Source organism: Triturus cristatus, chromosome 2_1, assembly GCF_964204655.1.
Source record: "Triturus cristatus chromosome 2_1, aTriCri1.1, whole genome shotgun sequence".
Classification (NCBI taxonomy): Eukaryota; Metazoa; Chordata; class Amphibia; order Caudata; family Salamandridae; genus Triturus; species Triturus cristatus.
In genome coordinates, this window is record NC_140581.1 from 976328805 (window position 1) to 976347822 (window position 19018).

Sequence of the window (19018 nt, forward strand, 5' to 3'; positions counted from 1 at the left end):
GTTTGACAGACACTAAATGTCCTAAAGGTGTTGGTGAGCGTATTATACGGTGAAGTTGCACAGCCGAACCACATAATACACCACATTTTCTCCCAAGATAATGAGCAAAAGGGCATGGGAAACGGCAGTCAAGAGCAGGAGAGACAAAAGATGCAAGAAGGAGTTGAACATTGAACACAGTGAATATGTATGGAAGAACATTGGACAAAGAGCTTATATGAAAAAATAGAAAGCGAAAGTAATGAAAAGATCTTGAAGAAGAGAGTGAAGTTAGCATAACAAAAACTATACCTTTAAAGATTCTGGGAAGCTATGGACTAAATTTCTTTCCAACGCATGTAGTTGCTCAGTGCTTTGAAGTATAAGCATCTTGAAAGTATATGATGGATCGTGGGCTGGAATGTAAATTAGAGAAAACAAAAAACATACACATTTTGTAGTGGTATTAACTAAAATACATGACTGTTCATGCAATGGTCTATTCATTCAAAGGCATTATAGCTATGATGTGAAAAACATTTATTTGGACAGAACTTTGCAAGCAAATCACATGAATAGGGGTCATGCAGTGAACGTTTCCATGCAATGAAATAGCAAGAAAGCTATGCAGATACCGTGATAGATCCGGTCACTGGACAAACACAGATGGGTGCAATTTAATGATAGCACACCTCGCTTGAGTTGAAGGATCAATTGCCAATTTTTTCCTGTTGGTATTTCCAGTGGAAAATCTTAATTTTTTGATTACATTACTGCATGTGACTCTACTCTTAATTTCACATTGTTTTGATAAATGCAGTAGTTAACACACACCTGAGTAATAGTCTTCTGTGGAATCTTTATTTTGTTCTGAAAGAAAAAATGAAAATAAAATACATTGAACTGTAAAAAATATCCTGGCGTTGATTGACTGGACATAGAATAGATAATCCAGGGACTTGAAAATATAGCATCATAACACCTAATAAACTGAAAAGGCACAATTGTGTTATTCAAGCTCAGATGTTCAGTGTTTTCAGATTAGAAACCTTTGAGACCTGAACCTTTAAAGAAGGTTAGCAGGGAGCTTTCGCAGCAGATCCTACACTCAAACCAGACAATCATGGCTAGGTCACAGAACCGGTGTCCGTGAAGAGCCCCTAATTTGACATCACTTTGTCCCACTTCTAATCTGCCTGAATAGCACCATTTCATCCACTAATGGCCTTGCTATGCGGTGCTGTGCACCATGCAGAAGTTGCAGCCTATGCACTTTTTGTCAGTAGGTTTAGTAGAGTGTATGACGTACTTTTCATGAACCAATCTCCCTCTGTAAAGAAAGTAAATACAGTGATCTTCCCACATGTTTTAAGTCTGAAGCTGGGGACCTCTTGCATATCAACAGCTGGAAACCTAAACTAATCTTTCAGGTAATCATCAACTTTACCATTGAGTGATTTAGCTATAATAATGCAATTATAAACATAATTTAACTTTTCTTGGCAATCAGTGGAGAATTCTTCGTGACTGTGCAATATGGATTATCTCCTCCTAGCCGCAACCTTCCTTATCATCTGTGCCCTGAGGCATTTGCAGTTCATATATTGGGTCTGCCTAGAAACCACCATTCTCTATTGCAGAAAACTAATATGGATTTTAGTAGTACAGGGGAAAAAGTACCCCTTACAGTACATTATAAGGATATTGCAAGTCAACAAGGATTTCCATGACCATATCAAGAACAAGACAATACCAAGTCCCTTTATAAGGTCATGGAACTCTGAGGTGGCTCGCAACATCTGTTTAATATACGACAAATTGTATTTTATTCCTTACAATACATGGTCACAGTATTAGTTCCCATTCCCACAAACCACTTATGCCCTTAGGGGCCTATTCACAAAATTAGTTCTACATGTATAGATTTAATGCTAGTACACTAGTGGGTAATTTTACAACTTTGAGCTATTCACAAAATTAGAGTGTAAAGTTACTAAAAAGTGTCAAACTACACGCACGCCTCCATGCCCAGTAAATAGGGGCCAGAGCCAAATTTACAAGTGCAAAGTTACTGCTGGCAAAAAGAAGCAGGTGAGTCCAGCTCAGCCCCACACACATTATCACCCATTGATTCTGCAACACCCTCTTATAGAAAATAATAGAGGTAGAAACTTGAAATAAATCCCTATAGAAAATAACATTAAATTAAATTATTCAAGATAGTTCAAAATACATCTATTTAGCAATAAAACATTAATTTTGATTTAAATACTATTAAATCAGTTTTCATAAATCTTATACATTGGTTTTATTGATTGATACATATTGAACTATATTAATTGAGGTGGGATTTGTTTCAATTTTAACTTTAGAAAAATATTTTTTTCTCTAAATATATTCACATTAATAAATATTTAATTCTAATAGTTTAATAGTACCATAACCTAAAAAAATGGTATTTATTCTACATTCAAAATAAATATATAAAATGAACTTACATTACTATTTAACATCAAAATAGTTTTTAAACATTTTTTCAAGTAAAATGCAGTTTCTAACTTCTCTAAACTTTATCATAGGGAGATCTCTACCACCTCGGTGGAGATCTCCTGTGGAACTTTCCCTATGAGAACGTATAAGGAAGGGTTAAAAATGCCCTATGTATTATATTCCTATTAATGAACCTCTTTCCATTGCTGGAATGCCTTAAATGAGCCTAATTGCATTGTAGCGATGAAAGATCACTTTCATAATGGTGGTTTTAATTTGATGCATTAGTGTGGAAAAGCTTGTCCTACCAGATTCTAAATCAAATTTACCCTCTCTGGAGGCGAGTTGAAGTTTAATAGCAAAGATATGATTATATATGACATAATTAGTTCTACAACCTGCAACATAACATTGTGGTCGTGTTCATTGTGTTTATAAACTTTATATGCAGTACATTTGAATTCACCCACCTCTAGACATCAAGCAGGTCACAGCAGACCTCATACTGATGATCAATTATCAATTAGAATCACATAATTGAAGTTCCATTTGGAGAAAATGTACAATATATGTGTGGAATCCATCTTGTTTCAGGTTCCACTTTGTGATGTTCTATAGAAACCTGCAAGAACGTGCAGCGGATGTAGGGCTTTAGTTGAACTTTCTGTACTGTCGCTGTATCACAAGTCCTTGAGAAAATGACAATCTCAAGTGGTCGTGACAAACTGTTGCTATGCTTTAATTGCTGATTTTATAAGCCAATTCCCATGTATGACCACATTTTTGGTTCTGATTAGTCATTGGATAAATGCTTGGAACACTTATTCTTTCGCTGAGCAAAAGGCTCTCATTGGCAATGCATCCTTGGGCAACAGTTATTGTAACTTATAAAACTTCTGCATTTCGAGCAACTCCAGAAAGACACTTCACTCGTTGCAGTTGTAATTATAAAGCTACACTTTAAATCTAACTGCCTCTGTAGGCTTCCACATGAACACAAAAACACACTGTTGAAAAGTGTGCATGAAAGGTGCATCTGTTACATATGTCAAGATGCTTGGAAATTTTGATTTGGCAAAAGAATTCCAGAACATCTCCTGGAAAACTGCAATTGTCACACCTTCCCATGAGTCCTCTTAGAATTATTTGTGAATAAAAAAAATAATAATAATTTTACTCCTAAAGTAGGTGCAAAGTTTCTTGAGTAAGTTTCCAAGCTTTCATTGTGAATGAGTCTACATATTCCATTATGTGGTCCAGTGAACTAGGGTTTGTGATGTGTCTAAACTACAGAGATTGAACATTTGCATACGTTTCCCAAAGGCAAGTGCAAGGACATCAGATAATTCAGATTCCATAATATTTTTTTTCCCAAATTCTTTTTTAGACCTTCCATAGATGGCAGATGATTAGATTCTGCATTTCTTTTTTCAGCAAAGTGTGGAATGTGCAGGGAAATCCTGCTTTCTTGTTAGAGACTGAAGGGCTCATTTATGAGGAATTGGTGTAGGGCAGCGCCGTAAGTCTTCTTGCTGAACTGCCCTATGCCAATGTGAAAGAGCAGGAATGCACCTTTTTAATAAATAGGGTGCATTCCTATCCTTTGCCCCTGCGCTAGTGCACAATTTACTGCCTAGCACTAACATAGGTACACTTGCACCATGGTGAAAGGGTGCCTCTCTTGCATACAAGATTGTTTTTGTGCAGGAAGGTCCACCTTCCTGCACAGAAACAATCCTAGGAGGTGTTTTCCTCTTTCTTTGTGTGCTACAGAATGCAGCACATATAGAAAGAGAGAAAAAACAAGCAGAAACAAAAATATTTCTCCTTCTTACACCTGCTCTGGGGAGACATAAGGTTTATGTAATTAAGTAAATCTGGAGCATTATCAAAATCCATGGATGCCGCGAGGGAAAATCCACAGTAATGCCCATGGACCACCTCCTTGACACAAACTAAGGCAAGGCAGCAACTTGCGCTGCTTTATCTTACTCCATATCAATGAGGCCATGCAAAGCCACACAGAGTGGCTTTGCGTCACCTCAGAGATATGATTGAGATGCTTATGCCGCTGGAGCCACAAAAGAGTGACACACAGGCAGCGCATGCCTCTCATATTAAGCCCCTGAATTGGCATGATCACTCTGAGAACTAATTTACTGGTAAATCTAGATACAGAATTTTCAAATTAATGAATGTCAGATGCCATAAAACAATTACACATTGGAAAGATTTAAAATCAGCTTTGAGATTACATGGACAGTGACATTCTCTAAACCCATGATAAAATGAACTACTTTCTGAACATTATGAGGCTCGTAAATATTGCGTTTAACATCACCAGATTTACAGGGTTTATACACGCCCTTAAACCTGCATTAGCAAGCCAACAGTTACGCTTTAAAAACACAGCAGAAGCCACTGAATAAAATACTTATAAGGGGAAAAAACACTACTTAATGTACAATATATGTTAACACTTCTAAAGCAAACTTACTACTTGTCAAATGAGCTCCAAACTATTATTGAAAAGCAAAGTCTCATATTTCACAAAAATGCATAACCAGGACCAGTGTCGGATACCGAGAAAACACAAATAGGCCGTGACTTTGTCGTCATTGACGAGCAAATAGAGAAAACAACTATAATTATTCACACAGCAAGAGTATACAATTAGGGCCATATTTATGGCCAAGTCGTGCAGTTCAGCACAGCAAGTCACCTTGCTACGCTGCACAGCTTGACAGGAAAAGGGCAGAAAAGTCCTGTGTTAAAGTCAATACACCACAATGCTGCCTTTTCCCCTGTGCTTGCAGCCATTTGGCTGTGTAGCACCAACGCAGATTCTGTTGCAGAATGGTGTAAGGGGGCCTGCATTGTAAGAAGAGTTCTTTTTATGAAAGAAGGGGCACATTCCTGCACAAAAATAATCCCTGTTGCTTTTTTTCCTGTTTCTATGTATGCTGTATTTTGTAGCACACAAAGAAAGAGGAGCAAACAAGGAGAAATAAATATATTTCTGCTTGTTATGCCTCACCTGGCGAGGCATAGGTTTTTGGCGCTTTCCCTGGTCTACCATTTCTGGTAAATCTGAGAATGCATCAAAATCCATGGATGTTGTGTGGGAACACCCATGCAACGCCCATGGAAATGCCTCCCTGGTGCAGAATAATGCAACAAAGCAATTTGAGCTGTTTTGCATTACTCAAGATTTATGAAGCCACTCAGGGCCACGCAAGGGGTATATTTACAAGCCCTGTGTGCCGCGGAACGTCACTTTTTGTGATGTTTCATTGGCACACAGGTCTTAGCCATATCTACAAGGCCACGTAAAGCCACCCTGCATGGCTATTCATGGCCTTGTAGATATAGAGTAAGACAAGGCAACGTATGAAAGAGGCACTCCATGGTTGTTGATGTGAGTGTTCCCACTCAACACCCCTGGAATTTGAGGCTGCCCCAGATTTACAACATCAGGTTAACCTGGTGCAGTGTCAAAACCTTGTGATTCCCTAGTGCAGGCGTAACAAGGAGAAATGTTTACATTTCTCCTTATTGTTTCCTCTGTCCATGTGTTCTGAATTCTGCAGCACACATAGAAAGAGGAAAACTCCTCTTGTGGTTGTTTTTGTGCAGGAAGGGGCTCCTTCCTGCACAAAAACAATCATACCAACTACACATCAATACTTAAACAAAAGGCCACAATCGTCCCCGCACCGCGCTCTACTAACAAAAGAGTAGAGTCAGTTTAAAAACACAGCGTGTACCAAAGTACAGGAGCAGACCAGAGCAGGCCAAAAGTATGGAAAATTTCGCAAAGATTCGTCAATCGGCGCCAACGTTATTCAAAATAGAATGTTGCGGATTTCCTATGGAAAATAGGTCCTAACTATATCTACCTACTGGCGACCGCCAGTTGGTAAATATATTCACTGAAAAAACCATAGGTTTCAGGGACGTTAGTTAGTTGGACATTTCACTCGTACAAAACCATAAAAATTCCGCTGTTATAGTTAGTTCAGCTAACTATAACTCGTGCCCCCGCAATGCACTGCTGATGACGTCACATATTACATCATTCATGACATGGTCAGTGACATCACTGATGACCTCTCTGATTACATCATCCACGTAAAAATCTGATGCACCTCCTCACACTCGAATAGAACCTTTGATACACCCACTGTAACGTCCCTGAAACCTATGTTTTTTTCAGTGAATTTCTAAGGTTTTTTAAAATGCTAATTTCTAACTATAACGTGCCTGAAATCTATGGTTTTTTCGATCAAATTGCCAAGGTTTTTTAAATGGTAATGTCTAACTTTAATGTCCCTGAACCCTATGGTTTTTTTAGTGAATTTCAATAGTTTTTTAAATGAGAATTTCTAAGTATAATGTGCCTCAATCCTATGTTTTTTTTAGTTAAGTTTAGTTCTAAGGTTTTATAAATGCTAATTTCTAACTATAACATCCCTATTAAGTCCCCTTGAATCCTGAAGGTCCCTGGTGGCCAAGTAGCCCACGCCTTCGTCTGAGGCCACGACCCTTTTTACCCCTCTCTGCAACACAACTCTTTGGCGCTTACTGGACGTACCTGGTGTGCTAGTTGGCCCCCAGGAACCCTCAGGATTCATTGAAGCGAGAGCAGGTTTCCCTGCTCTCACTTCAATAAAGCAAAGCAGAGTATGCTACGACAGGGCGGGAGCTGAACGGCTCACGCCCTGCCATAGCAAACAGCAGTGTCCCGGGGTGGGCACCCCGGGACACTGCCCTGGGGGGTGGCGGTCCCCAGGGCCATCAAGGGCTCCAGGAGGAAAACTACTTAAGACCCACTTGTTTGCCAATACCTTCTAATTTTCTGGGTGGTTTTTCGTTCAGCCATTTGTTTTCTCCCCCCTGACAAGTTAGACCTTGCAATTCATTCCTTCTCAGTTGCACTGGGACACTTCTTTCTCAAGTCGCTGTTGTGCTTTATAAATGGTCTCATTCATTTATTCATTCATACATTCTTAACTGAACTGAACTACTATTAGTGAAAAGACATCAACAGTTTTTTGGGTCCAGTTAGAGTTGGCTTCAGCTGTCCGCTGTAGCGCATGTGATGAACAAAAATAAAATATGCACTGAGGGGTTTTGGATCAGCCATTCATCAAACAAAGGCTGGGTTGGATAAGCCTCCTTCAATCATTCCTTGAAAAAGAGCTTTGGATAAGTCCACAAAGTATTTTTCTGTATCTTGATGTTGCAGCTACATTGGTTATACAGAGCATCAGTCCACCTATGGAATCCTTCATATTATACTGCACTGGTGGTGAAGCGTTCGGTAACTACAGTAGAAGTGCATTGGTGACAAAAGCAGCAGAGCCATCTGTCCTGGGAGGCAGCAAGATCTGGAAGAGCCCTGGTCCATCTCATCATCCACACGCTGCAGACCCTGGCAATAGCCTCGTTAGAGAGGCAAGTTGTGCGTGAATGTCACAGAGAAAGGTGTTAGCGCATCTAGATAGATGAGCTGGATGCTATAATGAGGGAAAAGGTGAGGTGTTATAATCCACTGAACATCTCCACGCCTTTCATTTCAATTTCCTGCATGTAGAGCCTGGTCTCACTCACCACAAGTGTTGTTCGAATGATAAAAGGTGCAAGCAGAGGTCATGAACGTGGAATTAAATACCTGATCAGCAACATAAACACACGGTGTGTGAAACGGTCACGTATACATGTGTGCTTTTTCAAAACAGAATTCTGTTCCTATTCAATTTAGGAATTTGAAGGCAATTCAAAAACTTTTATCTTAAATATATCAGTAATATGTGGTTTAAGTTTGCTTGAGTTAGGATAATTTGTCGGTAATGTAGCAAGCCACTCGACTGCTCCTTAATATACTTTGAGAGCTGCAGTGGGAAAGTGTTTCCTTGCAGATCACTCATCACAGCAGACCTTTGATGGATCCCCTAGAACTGTGCTCTTCACTGTGCAAACACTGCTTGACTGACAAAGTAATTTTTGGGGATTTGTCAGGGATCCCAACCAGCATTTCTTCCCAATGATAGCTAATCCTAGATTACGTGACAAAACTACATGAAAGGCAAACTGCGCAGCACCTTTGCGCCCAATCTCATAGTTTGTGATGCAATGCAATTTACATACTTTTAGGTCACGGTGGGGCCCCAAGCACTGCAGAGGCTGCAAAGGTCTCCATAGCACCCCTGTAACACAGATCACACTGCAATAAAGCAGCATACAGTAGCACAAAAGACAGAAGACTGGCATCATCAGCACAACAAATGTGTGACACATTACACCACGTCCAGAATCTTGTTTCCACAAGTAGGTGGTAATTTGATAAAAGATGTGCACACCAAACGCAGCCTCAGTAATCATTCAGTACAAGAACTAGTGACAGCAAATAATGTTTGTGCACCGGGCCGGCGCAAGAAAATCTTAATTTAAACAGACTCTGGTGCAGTGCCACACCAAGAGGCTCGTTCGGGGGCCCAAGCTACGCCACAGGCTGGGGACAGATGTACGACTGCCTCGCGTCCTTTCTGTTAGGCAACAAGAATGTCTTGATGTCCCACCTGCCAGAATACAGGACTGGCTTTTGTACTTTCTATTGTGCAATACAAGTGTATCACTGTCCTTTTTGCCAGATACCAAGGCTGTCTAGTGTTCCCTCAGACAGTAAGGGTCTCTCTGTGTGTCACATTTCAGCATGTCCCTATCTCTTCTGTCACATAGTAAACCCTGTAGCGTGGACAATGCATCACAGACCCTAGCGCATGCAAGGAAATTTTACTCTTGGCTGATGTTTGAAGCATAAAACAGAGGGTTCAGTGGTCCCCTTGGGCCCAGTGCCAATGCACCTGGTGCTCAAATGAAAACTATGCACCTGGGCAGACTTACTTTCCTGTCCTGTTCGTTAACAATGCATGGCCAAACCACAATCCTCTGTCAAACTCCAGGGTGCTCACACTATCCGCCGTTCCTGCTGAACAGCAGGACTCGCACACTGTCCTACCAGGCAGAGAGATGGACTGAACTACCCCACTGCCCTCCATTCACACAGTACAGCTCTGTCCGATCTCTTCATCTTACAATGGCAATGGCTCACGTCATTTCTCTCAAGCACCAGGGCTGCCTTAGTGTGTTTTCTGTCACAGAGTTGAGTTATTTCTCAGTTTTCTCTCTCTTGCAAAAAGTATAATTGTGCTTAATTCGCAGCAGGGGTGTCTAATTTGATGTCAGTTATACCATAGGGACGTCTCATTGTCATCGCTTTCAGATCTCCGGGACAGCCGTGGTAGCACTGAGGCCCCCTCCCCTCTCTCTCTCCCGACAGGAGTTGTCTGCTGAGTTGTGTGTTTGGTGAGGAGGTAAGGAGGGTGGAGGTGGGTGGTGGGAGGAGGCCGGCCGACACAGGAGACAGCCCCACAAGAAGGCAGACTAGATGCCTAGGGGGCTGGTGCCGAGCGAAGTGATGCAGGAGTCCCGGCTCTACCTCTGCTCTCAGCCTTTCACAACATTCGTGTGGAGACGGGGGTCAAGGGTGGGGGGGGGGACTCGACTCCTGCCTTGCCGTGTAACATAACTGGGTTGGGAGGGGTGAAGGAGAGTATCACAACCGTACAGCAGAAGCCAACCCTGAAGCCAGCAGCATTTAGTGTGGGAACCTCAAGCGTAGAGGGGGCCGAGCCGAAGATGGGCAAATGAAGAAGGGGTGCTGAGGTGATGGCAAGGGTGTAACTTGGGTGTGGGGACATTTCTCTGTGTGTCATGCATGTTAGTTTGCTTCAGCATTACATACGTGTGAGACATCGTGTGGGGCTTTGTGCGTATACTTTGTGTCTGGGTTACAGGGACTCTTTATATCTTATGTGATTTAGTTTGTCCCCGTGTGTGCCCTCGAGTAAGTGCTAGGGTGTTGGCGGACAGTAACGATGTGTTTATGGCTACTGCTTTTTACTATACTGCTATTTAGTACTTACTTACGGTTACGTAGTGTCCGGGGCACACTGCCGTAGTGCCTTTATTAACGGATGTAAACTGGGCCTGGTGCTGCTGCCGGCCCTCAATGTTGTCGGGCTGCCTTGAATGCTGACGACTTGTGGGGTGTGGGTGTGCCGGGTCATGGCAATCTGAATAAAATCTGAGCACGCTGCCGCACAGCCCCTACCCCTGAAGCACCAAATCCAGCCCAATCAGTGTCCCGCCCATCGCCGGCAACACTGAACTAAGGGCCGCCAATGCAATCATATCCAAGTCTTCTTGGCTGAATGGCTCAGGCTCTCACAGTGGCAACACTCTTCTTCACCGGGACTCGGGAGACGTCGAGAACAACGCTCTGCACTGAGTCATTCAGGTATTCAATTATATCAATATCACATGAATAATGAGATGTGCAGCAGATGAGTAAACCCGGCCCTGATAAGTAAGTGCCGGCGCTAAGCACTGGAAAGCACTGCAGCACCGATTTGTTAGTGTCGCACATGAGATGCGGCCAGAGTCTTGCAGCCTTCACCTGGCTCCCCTCCAGGTCAGCATCTTGCGCTGTTGTTTTAGCCTATTTGTAATATCCAACCCAGAGACAGGGTTGAGCAAATCTCTCCATGAGGGGACGGGAATACCAGAAAGCTTGAGGTGATGAGTCTCTACTAATAAGCATTCAGTCGTTCGGGCCTAACACGGGGTAATACACATGGCATGATAAGCATTACATGGAGCCCAGCAGAGAGACCTGACCAGGACATAGTATGCAGCTGCTACGCATCCTTTCCTTTGGCCAGAGAGCAGCTCACCAATATTTGATCAACTCTATTTCTGCTATCTTAGTCAGAAGGTGTCAGGGCCTGAGGCAGCCTTAAAAACCTGGGCTCAGATTTATCATTCCTTTCATGCAGCTCAACTCAACGCAACAAGCCACCTAGCAAAGTATTAACCATTATTCAGTGCATTCCTTTCCTTTCCTAGCGCTGGCGGACTTTTGACTGCCTAGCACCAATGCCAACACCTTTGTGCTGTGGTGCAAGGGTGCCCCCATTGGAGGCAGAATTGTTTTTGTGCACGAAGGAATACTTTTCTGCACAAAAACAATCCATAGAGGCATTTTCCTCTTTCCAAGTGTGCTGTAAAATCTAGAAAGAGAAAACAATGGTGAGAAATAAAGATATTTCTCCTTGTTACACCTCTCCGGGGGAGGCATAACATTTTGATGCATTCCCACATCTCTCACTAATGGCAAATCTGCAAATGCGCCAAAATCCATGGGTGGATGCAAAGGAACACCCATGCTCCACACATTAAACGCCTTCCCAGGCTAGAGTAACGTAAGGCAGTGATTTGCGGTGCCGTGAGTTACTCTAGATTTATCAAGCCATGCAGGGCCACATAAGACGTCCTTGCGCAGCTTGATAAATCTCAGTTAGGTTTTGCATCACCCCTGTGCCACCCTACGTGGTGCAAGGGTGATGCGAAACGTTGATTAATCTGGCCCCTGATGTCCCCAAGGCATTCCAGTCTCACAAGCCTCCTCCTCCACCCCAAAGCAGCATCTGTGGCTCAAGGGTGCAATGTTGTTTTAATCAACTTAAAAAACATTCCTTTGCTGAAGTACTTCCCATGAAAACGAATACAGAACAGCTATTGTCAGCAACCGAAGAACAAGTATGCCATGTATAAATATGAAATACTAGCATTTGTAAAGCGCACAGCTACCTCCGGAGTGGTGTCCCGGCGCTGGGGGCCCTCGGGAAGATTAAGGGAGCTATTGCCCAGAGTCACATGGTGCTGGGCTAACCTGCTGCCGGCGATCGAACTGTGAACCCTGTGGTACGGAGTCAGGCACCCTGCCCGCTGCGCCACACGTCTTCCATGTTTATATAAGTAAGGTGGCTAATTCCTGACACCTTATGCCTCGATTGGGTGGACTGGGCTGTGACTGAGGCACAGGGCCGGCTTTAGCACTGGTGGCGCCCTGTGCGACAATGTCTGTTGGCGCCCCCCAATGACCACGTCTGCCACAGATTCCCTCACTACCACCATTTGACAGTGCCCCTCAAGTCTCTAAAACCACTGTCGCTCAGATTCATTTAATTTTATAGCACCACTCATACAAGTTTAAGGTGTCAGAACACTTTACATCACACACACATTGCACAGAGACAATCATACATGAGTAAATGAGTGTATAGGAAATGTTCCATAAGACAGAGGCCTAGAAGGTGTAGGAGTCACATGTCATCCATTCCGGTAAGCAGTATACTTTGAGTCCCTGGTCTGGTAGAACGCAAATTCAGAACTTAAAATGTAACACCATTGTTAGGGGTTTTCTTTAATAATAATTGATTTCTACCTAAATGAACCCTTTTTGCAATATTAGGATAACAAAAGCGCCAAGATGCCCGTAGGGTGATAGCTGCGCTATACAAGTTTCCCATCAATCAATCAATCAATCAAAAGACTGGGTAAAAAACAAATAGCTCTAATACATTCCTTTCAGTTTGCATGCAGCTCTTTGATGACAGTTAATATGTAAGAGTTGAAGGTATAAACTGCAATAACAAAAGGATCTCTGACAAAAGCGGTAACCCATTGACCAATTTATTTTATATGCACTTTGTGATCTAAATGGGACACGTTCTTTGCAGCAGGCATGTTAACCCTCTGCACTAGGAGTCAACATTTCTTAGAGAAGGCTCCGGTTTCCCCCCAGGAAGAACATTAATCAAATGAGTACTCGACGTTTTTATTGCTGGGACTAGGAACGCAGCATAAGGTGCTTTTAGAACAATTAACATTGCGCCCCCACCCCAAGTCAGCACCCGGTGCGATGGCACCGATTGCACCGCCCTAGAGCCGGCCCTGCTGAGGCAGCTGGAAAAGAGGAATCATCTATAAAAGTGAGCGAGTCTCTCTGGGACACTTGTCTGGGTGATAGTTAATGAGCGATGCACAAATCAGTCCATGCACAAAGGGATACTGAATAATGGAGCATATCTGAAACTGTTTTGTGGTGGTAAGACATGGCATACTGGGGCCATTTGTAACACAACGGTACCCACTGTGATGCAATTATTACACTGAAATAATGGTGGTGTTTTTTTACATATTGCGGGCAAGCTGAACACATATGTGTCCATAGCTCATGTATAGCCGGCCTTGTTATTAAGGTGGTGTTTTCATACTGTGGATATTTTTGGCATGATGGGGCCCTGGAATGGTGTTAAACTTTCATAGGCATAATATTGGAATTGTCAATTTTGTAATGATATTGTCCATGTTGATGTTTAAGGATTCAGTCTTTCAGATCTCTTTAACCTGCGAACGTCAGCGTACAGATTCACTCACCCGTGGGCTTCCCTAATTAGACATTCATCCATCCATGCATTCAACTATTCAATCATCCCTCCACACACTCACCCATTAATTTTCCAATCAACTCAGCCACTCACTCAGCCACCCGTGTATTTACGCATCATCCATGTTAAAAGTGACGTATCAGCGGCGCAAGGGGCTTGTAAATAAGCCCCAGGCTTTTTTTCACGCATCCACAACACCGCACACACTTGCACATAAATAAATGAAGAAGTGCCTTTTGTTACAAAATAGCTAGACTTCATAATCAGCGAGGAAGTGCATTCACTTATAAATTAGCCATACCCAGTGGCTTTGCCAATTGGTGTCTCTCCGGTTTTGTGAGGTCACGCTTAAGGGTAGACGAACTCCCGTTTTTTAAACCACAGAAAGCAGAGGGAAAACTTTGACCACTCTGCGCAGTTCTGCTGGTTTCACATCCGCCTGCCCTGAATTTACCCAGCAGCGGAACTTGTTTGTTGAGTCTCCCAATAGCTACAGCGCGAGGAGGACCTTGAAGGCAGGCTCCGTGCACAGGTTTCTGCAAATTATTTACATTATTGTAATTATCTTTAGGATAAATTCATTACTTGGCCTCTCACTACGCTCCTAAGAGCATCTGTGCCGAATATTGTGTTTTTTTCCTGTCCAAAGGGCAGCGAATCAACACCAATTCCACAATAAAGACGGGGAAAAGTGGTGAATTATGACTATTCTGAAATTCGTCCAAATATTTTGCCCATTCCTCGTGAAACTCACATTGAAATGCTCATGCACTTGAATTGTCTATTGAACTGTGCGAACTTTATTATATCGTTTTCCTTTTTTTGCCATAATCCCAGAAGCATTAAGACGTTTAAATGAAGAATGTATTTATATAGATTCCTGTTTTGCATGTTTAAATATGTGTTCTGAAGTTGTTTAGATCCTATTTAAATACATTGGTAATAAAAGTAAAACAGTTACTAGCCATCTTAAAGCTAGACTGAGGGGTTTATTTATGAGATTTTGGCAGAGGGCAGCACAGCAAGCTGCCTTGCTGCGCTGCCGTACGACAAAGTGAAAGAGCAGGGACGCACGATATTCAAGCAATGCGGTGCAGCCCTGTCCATTCTGCCTGCGGTGATGCCGTTTCGGCAGCCTATCGCCAACGCAGGCAGCTTTATACCCAGATGGATTGGTATGCTGGAGTAACAGGGGGCGGTGGACGGGCTGGTGGGGGGGGGGGGTCACCAAGGGTTGCAGGGGGAATAAAACAAATCTAATAAATTTACCTTCAGGTGGCCGCATCGCGCTCCTCTTCACCTCTTCAGGAACGTATATAGGCTCCCAGAATGCCCTGCGGCCAATCCTGAAGCTGCTCTTGCTCATGAGAGCAGCTTCGGGATTGGCCAGAGTGCACTCGATTTGTCCAACCAGATTCTAAATCAAATTTACCTTCTCTGGAGGTGAGTTGAAGTTTCTTAATAGCAAAGATATGGATTCAGGGTAAGGTTCCTTGATATAATTAGTTCTACAACCTGCAACATTACATTGTGGTCGTGTTCATTGTGTTTATATGCAGTACATTTGAATTCACCCACCTGTAGACATCAAGCAGGTCACAGCAGACCTCATACTGATGATCAATTATCAATTAGAATCACATAATTGAAGTTCCATTTGGAGAAAATTATGTATGATATATGAGTGGAATGCATCTTTTTTTTTTTTTTTTTAAATATCTTTATTATCATTTTACACTTCTTTAGCAAGCCGTACAGGATTATGTAATGTTGTAGGGTGCCAGGCAGTATGTACTTTCCCCCATAGACTCTCAGGAGACGTTCTACTTGCAATTAGAACCTTTATTATACTTTATAAGACACCTATAGAGAGAGCGCCGGGCAACACGCTCCGATCGCGTCTCTCGCTCGCGCGCTACACCTCGCGCATGCGCAGTAGCGTCCAAACGGCCGCTACGCACATCTACGTCCCTACGTAGTGCGCGCGTCCACTAGACCGCGACACTACATATCTCCCCCTTTTCATATCACACACACAAAGTCCCCGACCCGGAGGTCAGTCCATTTCAAAGTCTCTGAACCTGGATGGTCTCACCACTGCTCTTCCCCCCCCCGGGTGTGTCTTACCGGAGTGGAATGTCCTTCTCGGCTTCCCTCTGCGACCGGGCCTCCGTCAGTACCTTTCGGATGGCCCTGGCTCTCCCTCTCTTTTACCTCGCCCTCTTCTCTAGTGGTCTCCCCCAAGGGTCTTCTCCCTGAGTTGTCTCTCTCTCTCTCTTGCTCGCCGCTCGTGTCCTCTCCATGGCCTCCCTCGGATGACTCTGTGTCCATTATTGGCCCTTCTGCCGGGGTTTCCCCTTCCTTGCACTCTCGGGGCCACTGTAAGATCTTATTGCATTTGGCCATGCGCTCGTGTGACCACACGTTGCCGTCACTGAGCAGTGCCGCCCGGTCGTACACTTCTTCTACTCTGAGGGGTGGGGAGTACTTGCTTTCTCCTTTCCGCTTAAGGACTGCCAGCTTCACTCTGACCCACTCCCCTTTCTCCAACGCCGTTTCTTTTGTCCTCTTGTGGCTGTTGTAGTGTTCCGTATAGATGCGCTGTGCCTTCTGCAGGTTGTGCTGCACCACCGCTGGAGACCATTTGCTGGTGATGGTCTTCTCCTGCCACGCCACATTGTCTCTGGTAAAGGGTTGCCGTCCCCGTAAGATCTGGAAGGGACTATACCCCGTACCGGTGGGGGTGATGCGGTACGCCCATATCGTGCTGAGCACCTCCTTCTCCCAGTCTTTGCCTCTTGTGATGGCCGCCTGTATGGAGCCCATCAGCACCCTGTTGAACCTCTCTACTTGTCCATTGCTGGATGGGTGGTATATTGAGGTGTGTTTGAGTATTATGCCGTTCCTGTTCGCAAACGTGACCCACTTGTCAGAGATGAACTGGGGGCCATTGTCGCTGATAACGCTCCTGGGTATGCCTTCCCGGAGGAACAACGCCTTGAGGAAGCGTAGTATCTCGTCCGTGTCCATTATCTCATTGATGTGCACTTCTGGCCATTTCGAGTATTTATCCACTAGTACACATAGATATTTGGGGATCCCCTGGTCGTCCAGTATCGGCCCCAGGATGTCCACTGCAACCTCTTCCCACGGGTTGCTGGGGTTTGTGAATTTCCCTGAGGGTGGTCTCATTGGTTTGAGTGTCTTGTCCGCCCCTTGGCACTGTGCACAGTCCTTCACGTGCTTCTCTACGTGCGTGTCCATCCCTGGCCACCAGTACGTTTGTTTTGTCCTGGCCTTTGTCTTCACAATTCGTGAAGTATGGCTAGCAGGGTGGGCACGATGTTCTCCGGTGGCACCACCCTGTCACCCCTGTAGACAAACACTCCGTCGTTGCCCATCGACAGCTCTTCTCTGACTTCATAAAACTGCCTGATTTTTGACCTTTGTCTCCTTCTGTCCGGCCATCCCCGCACGATGTACGTCTTGACGTCCTCCATGTCCTCATCCGCCTCATACGCGTTCTTCCGTTCCTGCCTGCTGATGGCTTTTTCCGGATCGTCCGTCAGAGCCACCATCTCGTCGTCGTCTTCCCTGTCGTCGGAGGCGCTGTCCATCGCAGATGCCCTGCTGAGGTAGTCCGCTATTTTGTTTCTGGAGCCCGGGATGTACTCCACGTCGTACCTGTACTCCAGGAGTTTCAGTGTCATTTTCGCAATCCGGGGCGTGGCACTGGCGTGGCCATCTGATGTCAGTACTTTCACGAGAGGCTTGTGATCTGTCTTCACCTGGAATCTGGTTCCCCACAGGAACTGGCGGTACTTCGCCATGGCCCACACTACCGCTAGCATCTCTTTCTCTATCACGCTGAACTTTTGTTCCGATGCTGTCAGCGTCCGGGACGCGAAGCTGATCGTCTCCGTGCCGCCTTCTGGTCTTTCCTGCATGAGCACCGCTCCCAGCCCCTTTTCACTCGCATCCGTCATCAGTATTGACCGCCCCTGGGGATCGAATCCTTGCAACGGGATCGCTCCGCCAATTTCCCGTTTCACTGTGTCGAACTCCTCTTGCGTCTCCTCTGTCCATATGAACGCCGTCTTGTCCCTCGTGAGTTGCCTCATGTGGTGGGTTTTTGTGGCAAAGTGGTGGACGAATTTACTGTAGTACTCTGCCATCCCTAGAAACGACCGTACTTCTTCCTTGGAGGTGGGCGGCGGTGCTTCGCAGATGGCTTTTACGTTCCCTCTCTTCGGCGTTATTCCGTGCGCCCCGATCTCGTGTCCCAGGTAGGTGACTGATGTCATTCCAAAATGACACTTCTCCCACTCTGCTGTTAGGCCCTTCTCTTCCAGGGTCTGCAATACCGCCGACAGTTTCCTGTCATGGTCCTCCAGCTCCGTCCCCATCACTAGGATGTCGTCCTGAAAGTATTGCACTCCCTCAATGTCTTTGAATAGGCGGGCCATTAGCTTCTGGAACACCGCCGCTGCCGAGGCGAGACCAAAGGGCATGCGGCAGAATTGGTAGCAGCCGAACGGCGTAATGAACGATGTCAATTTTTTGCTTGTCGGGTGTAGTGCTACCTGGTGGTATGCCGATTGCAAGTCTATGGTGGAGAACCATTTCACTCCTTTCGTGCGGGCCAACATTTCCTCTATGCGTGGTAAGGGGAACTTTTCCACCACTATGCACTTGTTCAACTCCCTGAGGTCCACACAGAGGCGCACTTTGCCTGACGGTTTCATGGCCACCACCAAAGGTGCCAACCACTCCGCGCTGTCAATGGGCTCAATGATTCCCCCTTCTTCCAGTCGGAGGAGCTCCTGTTGCACCGCCTCCCTTACCGCAATCGGGATGTTCCGTACCTTGTGTGCTACCGGTCGGGCGTTTTCTTTGAGGACGATTTTGTGGGAGAACTTCTCCAGTCTCCCAATTTTCCCGCCGAAGACCTTCGGGTGCCCGCTCCGCCATTTTTCTGCCGTCGACTCCTCTCCGTCCAGAGTCACCATCACCTGGGTGTCCCCTCCTGGGTTCAGCTGTATTCCTAACACTCCTTGGTCCATCCAGCCCAGGACTGACGGTCCCTTCTCCGCGACGTACAGCTTGCAGAGCGCACTCCGCTCCTTGAACTGGAACTTCATAGTCTTGAACCCTACCATCGGGATTGGGTCCCCTGTGTAGGTTACCGGTCG

General features: G+C 44.9%; 1 protein-coding gene across 3 annotated transcripts in view; it reads right to left on the bottom strand.

Moving 5' to 3' along the window:
• Positions 1-19018, bottom strand: part of LOC146866147 (glycine N-acyltransferase-like protein 2) — a 119893-nt gene that overhangs the window by 59638 nt on the left and 41237 nt on the right. Inside the window, exons 1-3 of one of the 3 annotated variants that reach the window (XM_085633957.1) lie at positions 15096-15156; positions 814-849; positions 292-395 (exon numbers count right to left, since the gene is read on the bottom strand). In XM_085633957.1, the coding sequence (XP_085490083.1) occupies positions 292-395; positions 814-849; positions 15096-15111 (156 nt within the window). In that variant the 5' untranslated portion in view covers positions 15112-15156. Of the gene's footprint in view, positions 1-291; positions 396-614; positions 740-813; positions 850-15095; positions 15157-19018 lie in introns of those variants that run through there. The other 2 variants (XM_085633965.1, XM_085633973.1) reach the window with 2 other exon arrangements.